Here is a 16,181-nt window from a genome sequence, read left to right on the forward strand (position 1 = left end):
ATTCTGCTTCATACTTTTACAATTAATTGGATTTATCTGACACTGTGTTGGGAAACTAAACATTTGTTATTCCAACTAACAGCCACAAGTAGCTCCGCATCATTGACGTCATGAGTGCACTGTTTTCTGTTTCTGAAATGGACTGTGAACACCCCTGGCATCTCAGAGTTTCTTACTTCTGCTTTCCTGGGTCAAAACTAATTAGGGTCTTTACCTAATTAGCTACTAATGTGAGTACTCTCCCTCCATACTCACACCCACTCTGAAGTGGCTTATTCTTTTGACACCTTGCTTATTCCCTTGCTGGGAACATCTCTGGCATGTGTTTAAGATCAATTTTTCCAATACATTTTGTTTTTAATAAAGGAGGACCTTCCTCTAGTGATAGGACTCTATCTGCCATATCTTTATTAGCCTGGAGAACTGGAAAAAAAAATCCGATAAGTAAAATGTAAATATTCCACACATAGAAGATACAAATTCACCGAAATGGGAAAGTGTCCCAGTGCCAACTATACTTGGGCCACAAAGCCATGAATTATCTATGGTTCTTAAAACTTTAGGAATGTAAAACCGTTGTCTCTCAGAGGAGACCCTTTTCAGGAATCTGCCCCTCTGTACTATTCTGCAGCAGTTTCAAGAGATTTATTACTTACGGTCTTGAGTCTTGGAGTAAAATCCCCTGGATTAGCCACTTCTAATCATACACTCTCTGGCTGCTTGCCTTGCACTAGGCTTCTGAATACCAGAATCCTTCAATTCAGAGTGTCCTCTGCTTCCAAATTTTTATCTCCTTTCATCTGCTCATTTGTTCATTCATTCTAAAGATAATTGTGTGTGTCTATCAGGTGCCAGGCATGGGGACGCCGCAGTGAACCCAGCCGATCGTTTGTCATCATGGTATGTCCAGTGTGGTGGATGCTCCAACTGTCCTTCCTCAAACCAGCCCTAGACTTACAAAAATAATAATTTTTAAAATTACTTTTTAATCATTTAAAAGTATTTATTTTTGGCTGCAATGGGTCTTCAATGCGCATGAACTTTCTCTAGTTGCAGCCAGTGGGGACTACTCTTTGCTGAGGTGGGCAGGAGGGCTTCTCACTGTGGTGGCTTTTCTCATTTCAGAGCACGGACTCTAGGTACCCGGGCTCAGTACTTGTGGTACACCAGCCTAGTTGCCCTGCAGCAGGTGGCATCTTCTGGAGCAGGGATCAAACCTGTGTCCCCTGCCTTGGCAGGCGGATTCTTAACCACTGGACCACCAGGGAAGTCCAAAAAATTTTTAATTAAAAAAAAAAGAGAGAAAACAAAACAGGGAGTTCCCTGGTGGTGTAGTGGTTAGGATTTGATGATTTCATCATGGAGGCCCAGGATAAGTCCCTGGCTGGGGAACTGAGATGCCACAAGCCGAGAGGCACAGCAAGAACAAAACCAAACCAAAGCAACAACAAAAAGTCCCCAGTCCCTCTCCTGCTGGTCCTTGGAGAAACCGGTGCCAGGTTCTCCCAGAACCCTCTCTCCATGGCCAGTGCTGAGCTTCTGCTTCCCTGTCATATTTTCCCCTCCCACAGCTATGGCTGCTTCCTCCTTATGGCTAGTAAGAAGGTGAGAGAGGCCTGGAATGAGGAACCCAGAACCCACTGCATCCCACCCCCACCCCCATTCCCTTTTTCAAAAGAAAGAGAAGCAGCAGGAGAGTCGGAGAGAGCTCCATTTTATTATAGAAAATAAAAACAAAAACAAAAACCCAGGCAATTGAGAAGGAAGGAGACATGGTGGGAAGAGAGTTGAGGTCCCTCATGACTCACCCCACACCCTCGCAATTCAATTCAATTGTGAACCACCAGGAGGAACAGAATTAAATAACTAGAGGGGGATACAGAGTTAAGATTCCCAGCCTTCCCTCTTGGGGGAAAGTGAGACACGGGAATACTGAGCAAAAGTGGAGGAAGCCATACCCCGGGTCCCCCCAGTGCGGGGACTCCAGGGGACAGGGAAGAGGATTCTACATGGACACGCAAGTAGGCGTGGGTTGTAAACCCAGGACTTTGGCAGGTGGGGCTGGAGATGGTGGGGGTGTGGGGCTGTAAACCAGGCTGTAGTCAAGAGAAGCAGCAGGAGCTGTAAACAAAGGGGCAGGGACCTAAGGAATAGGAGGGAGAGGTGCTGGAAATGCAGTGGGGGCTGGGTCTCCCGGGGAGATGGGGGAGCCTCCAGGGGGTGGTAGGGAGTCGAGGAGAGTGTACCCTGCCCGTGGAGATGGCAAGGGTGCTCCATCTCTACCCCTGCCCTGTGAGCTCTGTGCTCCTCCCCAGGACTGGATGGGGGTCTCGGATCACCTAGGAGGCACCAGCATGTCTGAGGAGGGTGGAAACTGAGCGGTTGCCTCTGCCCCCAGAAACAGGAAGAGGAAAGCGAGGTGGAAGATGCTGGTTGCCCTTCCCTGCCAGGCTCATGCTGAGGGTCTGTCTGTCTGCTCTGAACCTTCTGGGTTCCAGAATCTTCAGTTCCGGGAAGGAGGGAGGTGTATCTCCGTGTTGGAAGAGGGTCACCTCCGACAAGACTCATCTGTGCGAGAGGAGGCAGCAAGGATAGAGGATGAGCGAGGGTCTCCGCCTCCCGCCTCCCCACCCACTGCCCACACTGAAGGCCAGTTGGCGCAGAAAATCTTATAACATCTCCCACATCCTGAGTGCCTGTTGCTACTACTGGTAACAGCAGCCATCACTCATTCCATTTAGCCTGGATTCTCTGCCAGCCATTCTCATCACTTGTTTAATTTTGCAATAACCCCGGAAACGTTAAGTTATTCAGCGTCCAGCCATAGTTCCTAAGTGCCTCCCAAAAAGTTCTTAGCCCTCTCAACAATTCCAAGAGGTGGTTATTATTAACATCATTTCAAAAATAATAAACTGAGGCCAGAGGTCAGGCAGTTACCCTGAGGTAACACCACAAATAAGAGACAAGATGGAATTCAAACTCAGGCCTGTCTGATCCAAATCCTGTGTTAACCACACTATAGCACTCAAAAAGAGTCTAGTTTAGAAATGTGGAGATCTTATGTGCCCTTCGCTTCTCAGGACCTCAGTTTTCCCATCTGTTAAAAGGAACTGTGAAAGAGGAGAGTGAAAAAGTTGGCTTAAAGCTCAACATTCAGAAAATTAAGATCATGGCATCTGGTCCCATCACTTCATGGAAAATAGATGGGGAAACAGTGGAAACAGTGACAGACTTTATTTTTTGGAGTTCCAAAATCCCTGCAGGTGGTGACTGCAGCCATGAAATTAAAAGATGCTTGCCCCTTGGAAGAAAAGCTATGACCAACCTAGACAGCATATTAAAAAGCAGAGACATTACTTTGCCAACAACGGTCCATCTAGTCAAGGCTATGGTTTTTCCAGTAGTCATGTATGGATGTGAAAGTTGGACTATAAAGAAAGCTGAGCACCGAAGAATTGATGCTTTTGAACTGTGGTGTTGGAGAAAACTCTTGAGAGTCCCTCTGACTGCAAGAAGATCCAACCAGTCCATCTTAAAGGAATCAGTCCTGAATATTCATTGGAAGGACTGATGTTGAAGCTGAAACTCCAGTACTTTGGCCACCTGATATGAAGAACTGACTCATCTGAAAAGACCCTGATGCTGGGAAAGATTGAAGGTGGGAGGAGAAGGGGACGACAGAAGATGAGATGGCTGGATGCCATCACCGACTCAATGGACATGAGTTTGAGTAAACTCAGGGAGTTGGTGATGGATAGGGAGGCCAGTCCATGGGATCGCAAAGAGTCGGACACGACTGAGAGACTGAACCAAATGAACTAAAGTAGCTGTTGGGCTAGAGTCCCCGCCAAGCTCCGTCCAAGCGCCATCATTAAATCCCCCTTCCTCCTGAACCGCAATGCCCGCTCCGACCAGCAGGCGGCGCCAATGGGCCGGCGAAGTCTAGGCTCACCCACTATCAGGGCCTTGGTGCGCAGCCCGCCCTGAAGCTCTGGCTGCAGTAACAGCAGTTCCTCCTCCTCCTCTTCGTCGTCGGCTTGGGCCACTGGGGGACTGGGGGCGCTGGGGGCCTCAGGCTCCGGGCCCAGCTCTTCTAGCACCGAACTCTCCGAGGGATACTGATACGTGGTCTCCAGGGCTGTCTCGCTGAAGGAGATCTTGAGCTGAGGGTGGGAGAGAAAGCGGGAAGGAGGCGAGGTCAGACCGCAGGGTAACAGGTGCAGGACCACGGGGAGTGGGGACTGGGTTTGGGTACGACTCGCTGACTTTGCCCGCCCCAGCCACTCTGGAAGCCAGTTTTCCTTTCGGTACTGGCTACTCGCTGGCCAATCCCAGATTTCCCCTCTTCAATCATATCGTTTGAAAAACATTGACTTTGGCCTGAGCTTCGGCAGGGGCCTGGGTAGCAGGAGTGAGGAACCCAGGATCAAGGTTTCTGCTTTTAGAGTGTGGGAGGTGGAAAGATAAAGAGAAATTAAAAACCTGGATATAAGTCCTGTGATCAGAACTGAGTCTTTGGGCACCCTGGGGGCAATCAGGGGGGCTCACCAGGGGAGGTGAGAGCTGTCTCCTGGGTAGGAAGGAGCTGGCTGGGAGGGAGTCACAGGCAAAAGCCAAGACAGGCACATTGGTTTCCAGAGTCTTGGTCCCTTGCTGTTCGAGGGAGAGCCCAGGACCCTGAACACCAGCCCCTCCCACCTCACTCATTCCTCTCCTGCAGCTGAAGTGAGCCCCCAGGAAAGGGTCTTGGCTCTGACAGGGGAGCAGAGACCAACAGAAAAGCCAGAGGAAGGGAGACTGTCCCCCGAAACCCATTGAGATGATAAGCCCAAGTCCCTGAAAGCGGTAGCTGCGGGGGAGGTGACAGGGCAGAGAGGAAAGTCCAGGCAAACACAGGACGGGGCTGGAGATTGCACCAGAAGGGACGTGCAGTGACAGAGACAGGCGACCAGAGGAATCTGGAGGGGGCAGAAAATCCTCGGGAACGTACTGGCGCAAGAGCCAGTGAGCCCCAGCTGTTCTCACCACCTTTTTACCCTTCCCCTCTGCCCTCCTAAGAAGCTCAAGGGGAAGGGGCAGGGTGGGATTAACTCTGGGAGCCAAAGCGATTAAGGAGACAAACAGGAGGATTCCATGCGAACTGCTCGGAAAGGTCCAGAGGATCTCCTGGGCCTTCTCTAGCATCCGTTGGGGAACCTGGGGGTTGGGGGCCCTGCATCCCCGAGTCTCTGCATGGACTGGCGTATGAGAAGAGAGTAACCAGGATTGTGGCTGGACAGGTGGTTGCTAACACCTGGGTCCCCATGGGAAGCAAGAACTCAAGAGATGTGTGTGTATGTGTGTGTGTGTGTGTGCGCGCGCGCACACATGCGTGTGTCACTCTCTGAGTCCAAACCTGGCATGGGCCACCTCTCTGGTCACAAAAGCCAGAACCTGGCCAAGGCCTAGGAGGGGCTCCAATGTGCCCCTCCCCACTCAACACTGTGCATCCTCCTCCACTCCAGCCACATGGGCTGTGATTTCCTCCAGGCCCACCCCAGGCACTCTTACCTCAGGGCCTTTGCACTGGCTGTTCCCTCAGCTTAGAATACTCTTCCCCCAAATATCGCCGTGGCTCCCTCCCTTTGGATCATGCTATTATTTGCTCCTCCTACCATCTGGCCCTCAAAGTTCCATTTGTCCCTGTCCTAATTTTCTCCAATAGTCACTTAACCATCTTCTAACCTAACCTACCAAAAAGAAAGTTAGTCGCTCAGTCGTGTCCAACTCTTTGCAACCCCAAGGACTGTAACCCACCAAGCTCCTCTGTTCATGAAATTTTCTAGGTAAGAATACTGGAGTCGGTTGCCATTGCCTTCTCCAGGGGATCTTCCCGATCCAGGGATTGAATCCAGGTCTCCTGCATTGCAGGCAGGTTCTTTACCGTTTGAACCACTAGGGAAGCCCTAACCTACCAGAGGATTTACTAATTTGGTTACTTATTTTTGTCTGCTGTCAATAGAAGCATGGAAGTTTCTTCAATGGGTAAGGAAGGTTCCATTCATCCAGACATTAGATGGCGTCCCAACAGACCAACCCTGGGGGAACACTCTTGCGGGGTGGGGGGGTGCAGGCCAGCCTGCACACAGTCGACCCCCGGTCCGCGTCTGTGGAACAGCCAGCTGGTAGAATTGAGTGACAGGAACCAGACCCCTTATATCCTAACTTCTCCAAAGGAACCACGTCTACTGCTGACAGGTTTACCCAAACTTCTGGAAACCCACTTCTGTTTTCTTTTCATGTCACTTTTTGAGATACCGAGCTCTGTAGTTTATTATCCGCTCTGGTAAAAGGAGCCATTTTATTTGCTCTCTGTCCATGTTTGTCTCTCTCCCCCAACCCTGCTTCTCTCCTCACCACCCCAACTTCTGACTGGGCTTCTCAGGAATGCACAGCCTTCATGGGGTGTGTGTGTTGGGGGGGGGTGGGTATGGATGGGATGACTCACTCACTCCTCTCTCATCAGCTATATAAGGTCACGAGGGGGCTGGGGAGAGGAGGGGCCGACCTCCCAGCCAGAGGGGCCTCTGGGGAAGGGCACGGGCCATGGCCCAACCCTTGGGCTCCAGTGGCAGGGCTGGGGCTTCTTTCCCAGTGCAGGGAGATGTTTGATGGAATTAGCCTGCAAACAGGAGTTATTTAGGGAAAGGGGTACAGTGTTAGACAGCAGGGTCCTCCTATCCCTGATCTGATAGGCAGGGCTGGACATGCCCGTCCCTGATGAGCAGGGTGCTGGGAGAGAGGAGAAGGCCTCAGGGAGAGCTGAGGGGAAAGTGTCTGGGCCCAGAGAACTCTGCACTGCTTCTTCCCCACCCCCACCTGAAGCAGCCACTTCCTTATTCTCTCACCACATCCTGAGCACAGTTCTGGCCAGGCCCATGGCCCCATGTTCGCCACTCAGCCCCACCAGCCTTCCGGCCCCCACCCCAGGCTTCCTGTTTGGGCGATCTGCTTCCGGCTCCCTCGCTCCCTGACCTAGGACTAGAACCTAGGACCTCCCTCACTCTCACAGGTCCTGTCCTGCACTCAGTCCCTGGCCTTTGGGCCCCAGACTTCATGTCTTCCCCTCTTTGTTCCTCCCCAGAGGCACAAGACAGCCTCTACGGTAGTAAGTGACTTCTCTGAACATCTCACCCTGGCTGTTCCTGACCTAGTTCCTTGCCCAGCCCGGAGGCAAAGGGGTCACCTAGCAGTCAGCTCAGGACAGACCCAGGGACCACGGCTCTGGGATGGGAGCTTGAGCTTCATGTGAAAATGAGCTGGGGTCTCAAGTGACTCCCGACCTTTGTGCTTTCCCACTGACACCGGGGACACGAAAAACAATCTGAGGATGACACATATGGGATGAGGGCTGGAGCTGTGTTAGATACAGAACTTCTCTTTCCTTGGAGACTTTCAAGCTGGAAACTGGTGTATGGGGCAGGAGTTGGGCCAGCGCCAGGGAAGAAGTCAGCTTGGCTGTTTCCAACTTCCCTGCACCGCCTTTTTTCCAGTTTAACCTCTGACCTTCTGCTGTCCCCAGTCCCCAACCCTGCCCTCGACTCCCATTGTGCTCTCTGCTCTCAGCACAGTGCCTCCAAATTCACTTCTCTTTCTTTCTACCCCAAGAGGAGGGAGAGGCCAGGAAGAAAGGGGAAAACCAACTGCTGAGCCAGTTCTGGGGAGGGAGGGGATGCCCAGGGAGGAAGGACTGGGAGGGAGTGGTGGGGGGGAGTATTTTGGAAGAGGAGAAGGCTTTTCTTGTCCCAAGAGAGAAGGGAGCACTGTCTGAAGCTGTGGCCCAGCTGGGGGTGTGCAACCCCGAGGTCACCCACTTCAAATGGCCTCTGTGTGCGTCTCTCCCATGGGGCAGACTCGGGGTTCAAAAGCCTTCTTCTCTCTGCTCCTTGGCCAGCCCCTGTTCCACTCCCCTCCCCCACTATCCTAGGATGCCCCCACTCGGCTCTGCAACACCCCCTTCCTTGGGTCTTTGAGCTGTTCCTCCACTTGCTTCTCTCTGCCATTTCTCCCTAAAACCCCAAACCCTTCTGCCTTCCCAGGCTTCCTACCCCGGCATTCTTTTGCCCACTTTTGCCCTGCAGACCCTGCCCGCGTAGACTCCAGGCTGTGGCCTCAACTCGGGTCTCCCACCCAGATGGGCTGGGCTGGGTCACAGACTCGGGAATGGAAAGCATGGGGGCGGAACTCAGAGCCTGAGGGAGAGAAGAGTGAGGAGCCTGGGCACACCCTGAGAGAGACACACCCAGGACAGCTAGCCTGATTGCGGAGCGGGCTCCTTGGGCTGGGAAATGAATGGAAAAGAAGGGCCACAAAAAGGAAGGGCGTGTGTTCAGGGTAGGAAGGGTGGCAGCAGGAATGAACAAGAATAGATGAAGACAAGGATACAGAGGTGTAAAAAAAAGGAGAGAGACAGGAGTCCACAGAGCAGTGATGGTGGGCTGGGCGAGAAGTCTGGGTTGGCTGCTCCCTACCTGTTTGTGGCGCCTTTCAGGGGACCCCTTGACAAGGCAGCTGCGGCTGAGGCGGAGGTAGCCCCCCAGAACCAAGATCTCCTCGGCAGTCGGGTACCGCTTCTTCCCAGCCCCAGGGACCGCTGCGTCAGCTGTGGCTGGGGCGGCTGGAGTGGTGGGGGCTGCAGGGGGCACGGACCGCCGGGGGTTGACTGTGAAGGTGTGTCCGCTGCGGCGGGGGGCCCCCACCCCTGGCCCTGCCTTCACCCCGTAGAAGAGCCGGCTCATGAGGGGATCCCCAAGGGACTGGGGGGCAGGTGGGGCTGGGGGTGGGGGAGACAGAGGGGTTGCAGGTGGGGGCCGGAGTTCCCCTGCTTCCTCTTCCTGCCGTCTAGAGGCTCCAGTCCCGGCGTCCTCTGGGGAGAGGGGGGAGGGTGCAGAGCAGCGGTCCTGCAGGGCGCCCAGAGGCCTGCTCTGAGTGCCCGCCTCCTCCTTCTCAGCCTCCCCTTCTCCAGCTTCTGCACCCAAAGGACCCACGTGCTTCTTGGCAGACTCTGGAGTGTCCGGTTTCTGGGGCTGAGGCTCTGTGTCCCTGGGTGTCCAGTCTCGGACCTTCCCAGAGTTCAGGGTCCATTTCCAGCCTTCCAGTGGCCGCAGGCCCCTCTCGCCATCCTCCACAGGACTGGGCCTTTCCTCTGCTCCCTCTGGTCCTGCAGAGCGACTGTCTGGAGCCTCCATTGTTGGGGTCTCTGACGACGCTGTGGTCCCTTCTGGGACCATTCTTGGAATCGGCCTCTCGTCTTTTCTCCCCCATTCCTCTGAGCAGTCTTTTCTTTCTTCTCCTGAACTCGGCCTCCACTCTGACGCCTCCAGTTGTCCCAAACTCTGTCCCTGAGACTCTCTGGGGTCGGGCCTCCATTTATGGGACTCTGTCAGGCCAAGCTTTTGGTTGTCAGACTCTTCCGGGCTCAGTCTACTGTCCACCACCTCTGTTCTCCTGGGGCTTTGTTCTCCGGGCTCTGCCAGTCTCAAACTCCGCTCAGGAGTTTCTCCAGGGCTCAGCCTCCATTTCCGCACCTCTGACAGTCTGGAGCTCCTGTCTCCAGCCTCTCCTGGGCTCTGCCTCCAGTCCCGAGACTCCAAAGGCCTGGGGCTCGACTCTCGAGCTCCCCCTATCCCCAGCCTCTTCTCTCTGGCCTCCCTGGGACTAAGCCGCTCTTCCCTGGACTCTCTTCCTTTGGGGCTGGGATCCCGTGTCTCCCCAGGGCTGGGTCTCCGCCCCCGGGTCTCCAAAGGTCCAGGCCGTCTGTCCGTGAGTAGCTCTTCACTCCGCTGCTGCTGCTGCTGGCGCTCTTGCCGGATAAATCGGTTCTGGTGTACGGGCCCAATGGCCTCCAGGAGGACAGCAGACTCGTCTGGGTTTGGAGGTCCAGCCTCCGTAGTCCCAGGCACAGGGCTAGGCTCCCCAGGAGACAGACCAAGCTTGGCCCGGCGGCGCTCCAGAAGGCCCCGCTTCCAGGCTGGCATCTGCGACAGCCGCTCCCGCTCTGCCGTCTCACGGCCGCGAACGGCTGCCTCTTCCTGCCGGCGCCGGGCTAGCAGCTGTAGCTTCCAGTCTGGGATGGTGGCCATGGTCGCCTTGGGGAGGGTGGGGGAACGCTGGGGGGCAGAGAACAGGAAGGAGAGGCTCCAGAAGGGCCCAGGAGGTGAGAATGGGGGTGGGGGGAGAGGAAGCAGGGGGAGAGGTGGGACACAGAGGAGCTGAGGGTGAGAACAGTAGGAAAGGGGGCGCCGGGGGGGTGGGCAGAGAAAGGGGAAAAACTGAGAAAGTGAAGAGGAAACTAAGAGCCAGGTGATGGGGTTGGGGGAGGTGGGTCGAGAGGAAGAGTGGAGATTCAGCAAAGAGACAGGAGTCAGACTTGTGGGTACAGGTTACTGGGCATCAGAGACAGTCCCCAGGTTGTGAGAAGAGGGAAAAACGAAAGAAGTTGGCGCGAGGGAGAAAAGAGAAGAGAGGCTAGGGGTGAGCGGGGAAGGATCCGAGCGAGGTTGCCTGACCGCTACCCCAGGAGCGGCGGGAGTGGGAAGCGAGGTCAGCGGGATCCCCGGCGGAGAGCGGGCAGTGGGACCTGAAGGGGTGTCGGGAAGGTGGGAGGGCGGAGAGTGGACAGGTCCAGGGAAGAAGGGGGAATCGGGGGCAGAGGGGCAAGGGAGCTCGGCGGCTGCAGCCCGGCGAGTCTCAGCGCGGGCCCCGGAGGTCCGGGCTCCCCTTCCAGCTCCGCTTGAGCCACGCCTCTCCGGCCCCCCAGCCCCCACCCCTCCGCCCTGCACTCCGCCCCGGGGCGGGCCAGGGGAAATACCCTCCCCCGGGGACTTTCGGAACCCGGCGATCGGAGCTGCCAGCTTGTTCCCAGAACCCTGGCGTCCACCCCCCACCAACCCTAACCCGGTCCCGGCCCAGCCGCCGGCCTCCCCCACCGGCGATGCCCCGGGGTCCCGGGCAAGCGAGCGCCCCAGGCGTACGGAGCACCGGCTCCACACCGCTTCTCTCCGGAGCCGGCCAGTCTTGCGCCGGGGTCTTGGCGCTCATGGAACCCCGACCTCGCCAGCCGTCCCCACCCGGCTATGACCGCACTGATGGGCAATCTCGGCACAAAGAGAGGAGAGGCAGCCCGAGGTCCGCGCCCGGGATGGAAGGGAGGGGACACCCCCTCCCCAAGTCTGAAGCCCCTGGGTCAACTCACACGCCGCGGGGCTCCCGGGGGAGGGGGAGCGAAGGAGCCTGACGTCCGGAGAGAGGAGGAGAGAGGAAGAGGAGGAGAGAGGGATAGAGGGAGATCCGGGGCCGGAGGTGGGGGGGTGCGGGGTGGCTCGGGAGGGGGGAAGGGAGGAGAAGGGGAGGGACGGAGACTGAGACCCGGGGGCCGGGCGGGGGGCGGCCGCCGCTTTGTCTGAGGACAATGGGGAGAGGGAAGGGGGCGCGGGGCGGAGCCGGGCGCGGGGGCGGAGCCTCGCTCCCCGGGTCCCCCTCGTGGGGCCTCGGCCCCGGGACTCTTTTCCCGCCGCGATTCCCGGCCCTCCGCGGTCCTTCCCCAGGGCCTCTCACGCGGCTCCCGCCCGGTAACCCTGGACAACCCAGGTGTCCAGACCCCCACCCCCAGCTCGCCAACCCGGGGCGGCGGCCCGTGACTCAGACCCCTCCAGGGACTTGGGGAGGAAGCGGCAGCTGCTCGGAGCCGGGCCCGCCCTTCCCATCTCCTGCCGCTCCTCCCCACGCTTTTGCCTACCCGGGCCAGCCTTTGTTACCGTGGGGGCGCTTGCGGGGCCCGTGGGGAGGGGGCGGCCGCAGGAGCAGGGCTGGGAAGACAACGGTTTCGGAAGCTCGCTCCCTTACCCGAACCTTTGCCCCACGCTTCCGTTTCAGCCCGTCCCCCACCCGGGTCTGCAGCGAGAAAATTGGGAGATTTGAAGGAAGGGGGACCGGGTGCTCCGGGAAGAGGGTGGAGGGCTGGGTCCGCGGGGAGTGGCCGCCGCCCAGCGGTCACCAGAAGGCGCGGCCGATGCCCAGACTCCAATGTAACTTGCCTTTCCCAGAGCCAGCCCTGCAGCTTTGAGAGACACTGACAGACTGCATTCTACACGTAGAAAAACCAGACTGAATTTTATTTTCCTGTAGCGCGAGTTCCTCGGGAGAGCAGGGAGCCTTTAGTCACCTTAGCTAAGAGCGAAAGAAACCGCTCAACTAGGTTCAGGAGGATGGAGCCTAGGGGCGGGGCCTAGGGAGCTGGAAAGGCCAGACAGTGGGCCTTGGTCCAGCTCCTGGGAGGGAGCTAGACGTGGAGAAAGGATCCCTGAGGCGCAGAGGGTAGTAACAGGGCTAAGGGAGTGGTCAAGCCAGACTCTTCTCTTGGTGAGGAAATTGTTAATGGAAGGTCAAGCCCTGAACTGTAAGTAGAGGGATAGGTTCCCAGCCACTCCTTCTTCCTGGCTGGTAAGAAGTGGCCCTTGGAGTCCAATGGCTGAAATTCAGTATGGAGCTGGAACCAAGGAGTGGAGGCTCAAGCAAGGAATGGGACCACTCCTTCAGTCCATTGATTTGGGGCTCTGGTCTGAAGCAGTCAAGGCCTGGATGTTAAGGGAATTTGGGATAGGAGGGAGAGAGGAAGTACAGGGCTTGCAACCAGGGTTAACCCCTTACTCGGCCTCCCCATCCTGGGGCCGGGAGAGCAGGTGGAGTTTTCTTTGTAGCTGGGCCCGGAGGTAGCGGAGATCATGCTGGTCCAGTCCATGAGCCAGGCCCAGGTAGAGGGTAAGGAGGAGAGCAAGGAGCAGGCGGTCAGTGCCCAGGGTGGGTACCACCCATAGCACAGTCAGCAGCTCCACGCACACTGGATGGCGCAGGTGGGAGAAGAGTCTCAGAGCCCGGGGCGACTTCAGGGCCAGAGGCTCGCCCAGCCCCAGCACATGGTAGTACACCTAGCAGAGGGAGAATGGCTTAGAAATGGAGTCAAGCCCTTGTCGCAACTTAACTGCCTCTTTCCTCCCCTTCTGGGCACCCTCCTTCTATGACAGGCTCAGGAACCACCCTTCTGAGACTGGGGGTCCCGGACCCTCATCTCTGGCCCATGAACCTTCCCAGGCCCAAGAAGCCCATGATTCCTAGCCTTTAGGGCAGGGCCAGGGGGAGACTATCTTATAAGAAAGGGAGGTGAAGGGATCAAAAACAAGAGGCAGATGGAAGACAATGGGAGGCAGAGGGACATCCTTGGAGGGGAAAGAGGTATTCTAGAAAGGATCAGATGTCTTGGGTAGGGATCTGGGAGCCTCACCTGTTTCAGGCCCATGAGCTCTGCATAGTCGAAGACGAGAAGGATGCTGAAGATGAGGAGCCAGGAAATGACGTGGAGGACAAAGCAGAGGAGGGGCACCCAAGTGGCCCACGGCTCAGTCCGAGTCTCCCACAACACAGGACCCCTGGGCACGGGCTCCCAGTACCGCATCACCAGCTGAGGAAGGAAGAGGGACTGGGTTTCCCAGCAGCCCACCCTTGACAGACCCAGACCCAGGGGCTGCCCCCAGTCCAGGCTGGCCGGCTGTTCTCCCCACCTCTATCATGAGCATGTTCACCATGTGGAGGGTGCTGGGTGGGGTCCTAAGGATGTAAGAATGACTTGTCTCCACTCTGAGGACTTAGAGAATGGATGAGAGTGACCGGATAGGCACACAAAATAGCCTATGCCAAGCACCCACTGAGAAGACAGGTGAGTACTAACCAGGAAGCTTTCTCTTGAGATCTAGGGAAGTGCTTTTGAAGAAAGGATAAGACTGAAGAGGTGTTAACAAGGCACTCTCAAGCGGGACAACATGAACAAAGTTGCCAAGGTGAGAATGCACACATCATGCCCAGGGGATCACAAGCAGTACATACTTCTTGATAAAAAGGAGAATGTGTGCTGTGAAAGAATGGGAGCTGAGATTAGTCCTGAACACCCTCAGTTCTCCTCCTAAACCCACCCTTTATCCGAAGCCTGAGGTTCTTGCAGCTCCAATCAATGACATCCTTCACACATGCTGTTTCCCTTGAGGACTCAGCTGCTAGGGCTTCATACCTGCAAGGCCAGGGCAGTGCATGCCACGTACAGTGACCTCTGAAGGACCCCAAAGTACCGGGACATCCATTCCTTCACGGTCTCAGTTGCCATGAGGCTGTGCTGCCCCACAAACAGTAACAGGAGCCCCAGATCCCAAAACAGCGGGACAAGGATGCTTTGGTCCTGCAGGGCAGCCAGCCATCCCTGGCGGGCATCTAGCGGGAGTTGGAAAAAGGTACAAAAGATCAAGAAGACTGTGGGAAACACTGTCTACCTTCATCTCTTCTTGGGGACCCGAGGCCATGTCCCTTAATGCTTTCAAGAGCCTTATCGCTTCCTCTCTAGGCTTTGCCCACCTCATTTTGCTATTCCCTGTTTCTCCCCTTTTCCCCATGCTTCTTTCAGAGCTGGGGAAGAACATTCCTGTTGGGCAGTCACGAAAGGCATGGCTGGAGTGCCCTTCTTGTTTCAGTTCTCCAAATGCTCCCTCTTTGTAACACCCTCTATAGTCCTCTCTAAGAAGCACTTTCCTGAGAATATTCTGTTCATTGCCCTTTCCCTCCCTCTCGGTTCTCACTCTCCCGCCTCTCCAAACCGCTAATCCCAGAGTTCCTAATTTAGCCCTCCGGTCTCCTCGGCCTTGTCTCGGCGGCTTTCAAGGCTCTAGTTCCCTCTCCAGAACTTCCCCTGTCATTTGTCTCCAAGCCCCGCCCCACGCTCCCTCTGCTCCGGCTCCACCTCCCTACCCTAGAGCTCATCCTCCGTCCCTCCCGCTCACCCGGACTGCCAGACTCCGAGATTCTTCCAAGAAGTGGCCGAAGGGAGGTAAAGCGTACGAACTCCACTCCAGTGCCAAAGGCCAGGATGAAAGAAGCGAGGGCAGCAGGGATCAGGAGCAGTGCAGGGGCCATGGCGAGAAGTGGAGGGGTGGGGAAAGGGGCGGGTTTGGGATTCCCGCGGCCGCAGGCTCCGCCCCGGGCCCGCCCCCCGTCTGGGACCCTTCCAGGCGTGGGGCGGGGCTCCCGCGCGCCTGCGCCGGGTTTCCGGCCGGTGCGCACAGCTCGCTCACACCCAGCTGCGGAGCAGCTCCCCTGGGTTCCTTTTCCCACCCAACGATCTCCGCGTCACAGAAGGGAGTGTTAGAATCCCGAGTGAGGGATGAAAAGGGCAGATGTTGTGCAGTCACTCACGTGGGTTGAATCGCAGCTGGGTTAGTTTTCTCATCCAAAATGAAGACTATTTCCCTCTTGCAGGGTTCTTGCAGAAACAGCATTATGAACCAACCCCCTTTCCTTTAACAGCTTTGACTTGAAAACAGCCAGAGTCAGAGGTTACAAAGCCTCAGTTAACACTGGTAATGAGCGGTGAGAGAACGGAAGACTGTTGACCTAGGCTGAGAACCCAAAGTTCTGAATCACCGATTGCAGCTTGTTAGGTGAAAAAGAGTGACTATTTTACCACAAATTAATGCTTATTCTGTGTTATAAAGTTGCCTCTCCACTTGCCAAGGGCAGAGAACTTGTCTGTAACACTGAAAGACTGGGTCTAATAATGCCAAAAGTGGCTGTTTTGTAACCATGAGTGTAACAATATGTTAAAATATTTGTGATAGAAAACTTTGTTATAGTTGTAAATTTTGTAGTAGGTTAAACTTGTGATAATTAACTACCTATGACTTTAGTCTGAAACCTCATTAGTTTGACTCCACTTACTAGTCAGAAAGCACTAAGATCTTTTGTCCAAAATGTTTTCCTACACATCTGTTTGTAATACCTACAGACGAACATTCACATCTAAAAATCAAAATAAAAGCAAGGTTTTTCTCCACTAAATATCATGTAGCTAAGGACCTAGGCATAAGCTAGTAAGGACCTTAGAGATCATTAAGCTAATTCTTTCAGATAATAGAGGAAACATAGGCCTAAAGAGATAAAGAAAATTTCCTAAGATAAGGAACTGCTAGTCCTGTGGGCTCAGGGATGACAAAATTGCCCAACAGCATGCCACAGGCTCTACATTCCTTTCCCCTCGCAGACTCAGTACTCCCATTCTCCTCTGAATCAAAGCTGTTGTGAACTGTGCTACCAGACAGCATGTTTCC

General features: G+C 55.5%; 2 protein-coding genes across 3 annotated transcripts; both read right to left on the reverse strand.

The window, feature by feature from the left end:
* Positions 1 to 1,698: 1,698 nt before the first annotated feature.
* PPP1R18 (protein phosphatase 1 regulatory subunit 18) lies at positions 1,699 to 10,759 on the reverse strand. The gene is made up of 3 exons (XM_006052329.4): positions 8,511 to 10,759; positions 3,953 to 4,163; positions 1,699 to 2,568 (listed from the first exon to the last, which is right to left on the reverse strand). Exons 1-3 carry the CDS (start codon positions 10,119 to 10,121, stop codon positions 2,549 to 2,551), a joined length of 1,842 nt encoding a protein of 613 aa, XP_006052391.3. The 5' UTR covers positions 10,122 to 10,759; the 3' UTR covers positions 1,699 to 2,548.
* A 1,366-nt stretch (positions 10,760 to 12,125) lies between these two features.
* NRM (nurim) lies at positions 12,126 to 15,209 on the reverse strand. 2 transcript variants are annotated; one of them, XM_006052322.4, is made up of 4 exons: positions 14,859 to 15,195; positions 14,099 to 14,295; positions 13,319 to 13,495; positions 12,126 to 12,965 (listed from the first exon to the last, which is right to left on the reverse strand). In XM_006052322.4, exons 1-4 carry the CDS (start codon positions 14,989 to 14,991, stop codon positions 12,684 to 12,686), a joined length of 789 nt encoding a protein of 262 aa, XP_006052384.1. In that variant the 5' UTR covers positions 14,992 to 15,195; the 3' UTR covers positions 12,126 to 12,683. The 2 variants fall into 2 exon arrangements, 1 of the variants encoding a protein (XP_006052384.1); XR_003102151.3 differs by lacking the exon at positions 12,126 to 12,965 and having other exon boundaries at positions 13,362 to 13,495; positions 14,004 to 14,295; positions 14,859 to 15,209.
* Between the last annotated feature and the right edge of the window lie 972 nt (positions 15,210 to 16,181).

Source organism: Bubalus bubalis, chromosome 2 (assembly GCF_019923935.1).
Source record: "Bubalus bubalis isolate 160015118507 breed Murrah chromosome 2, NDDB_SH_1, whole genome shotgun sequence".
Classification (NCBI taxonomy): Eukaryota; Metazoa; Chordata; class Mammalia; order Artiodactyla; family Bovidae; genus Bubalus; species Bubalus bubalis.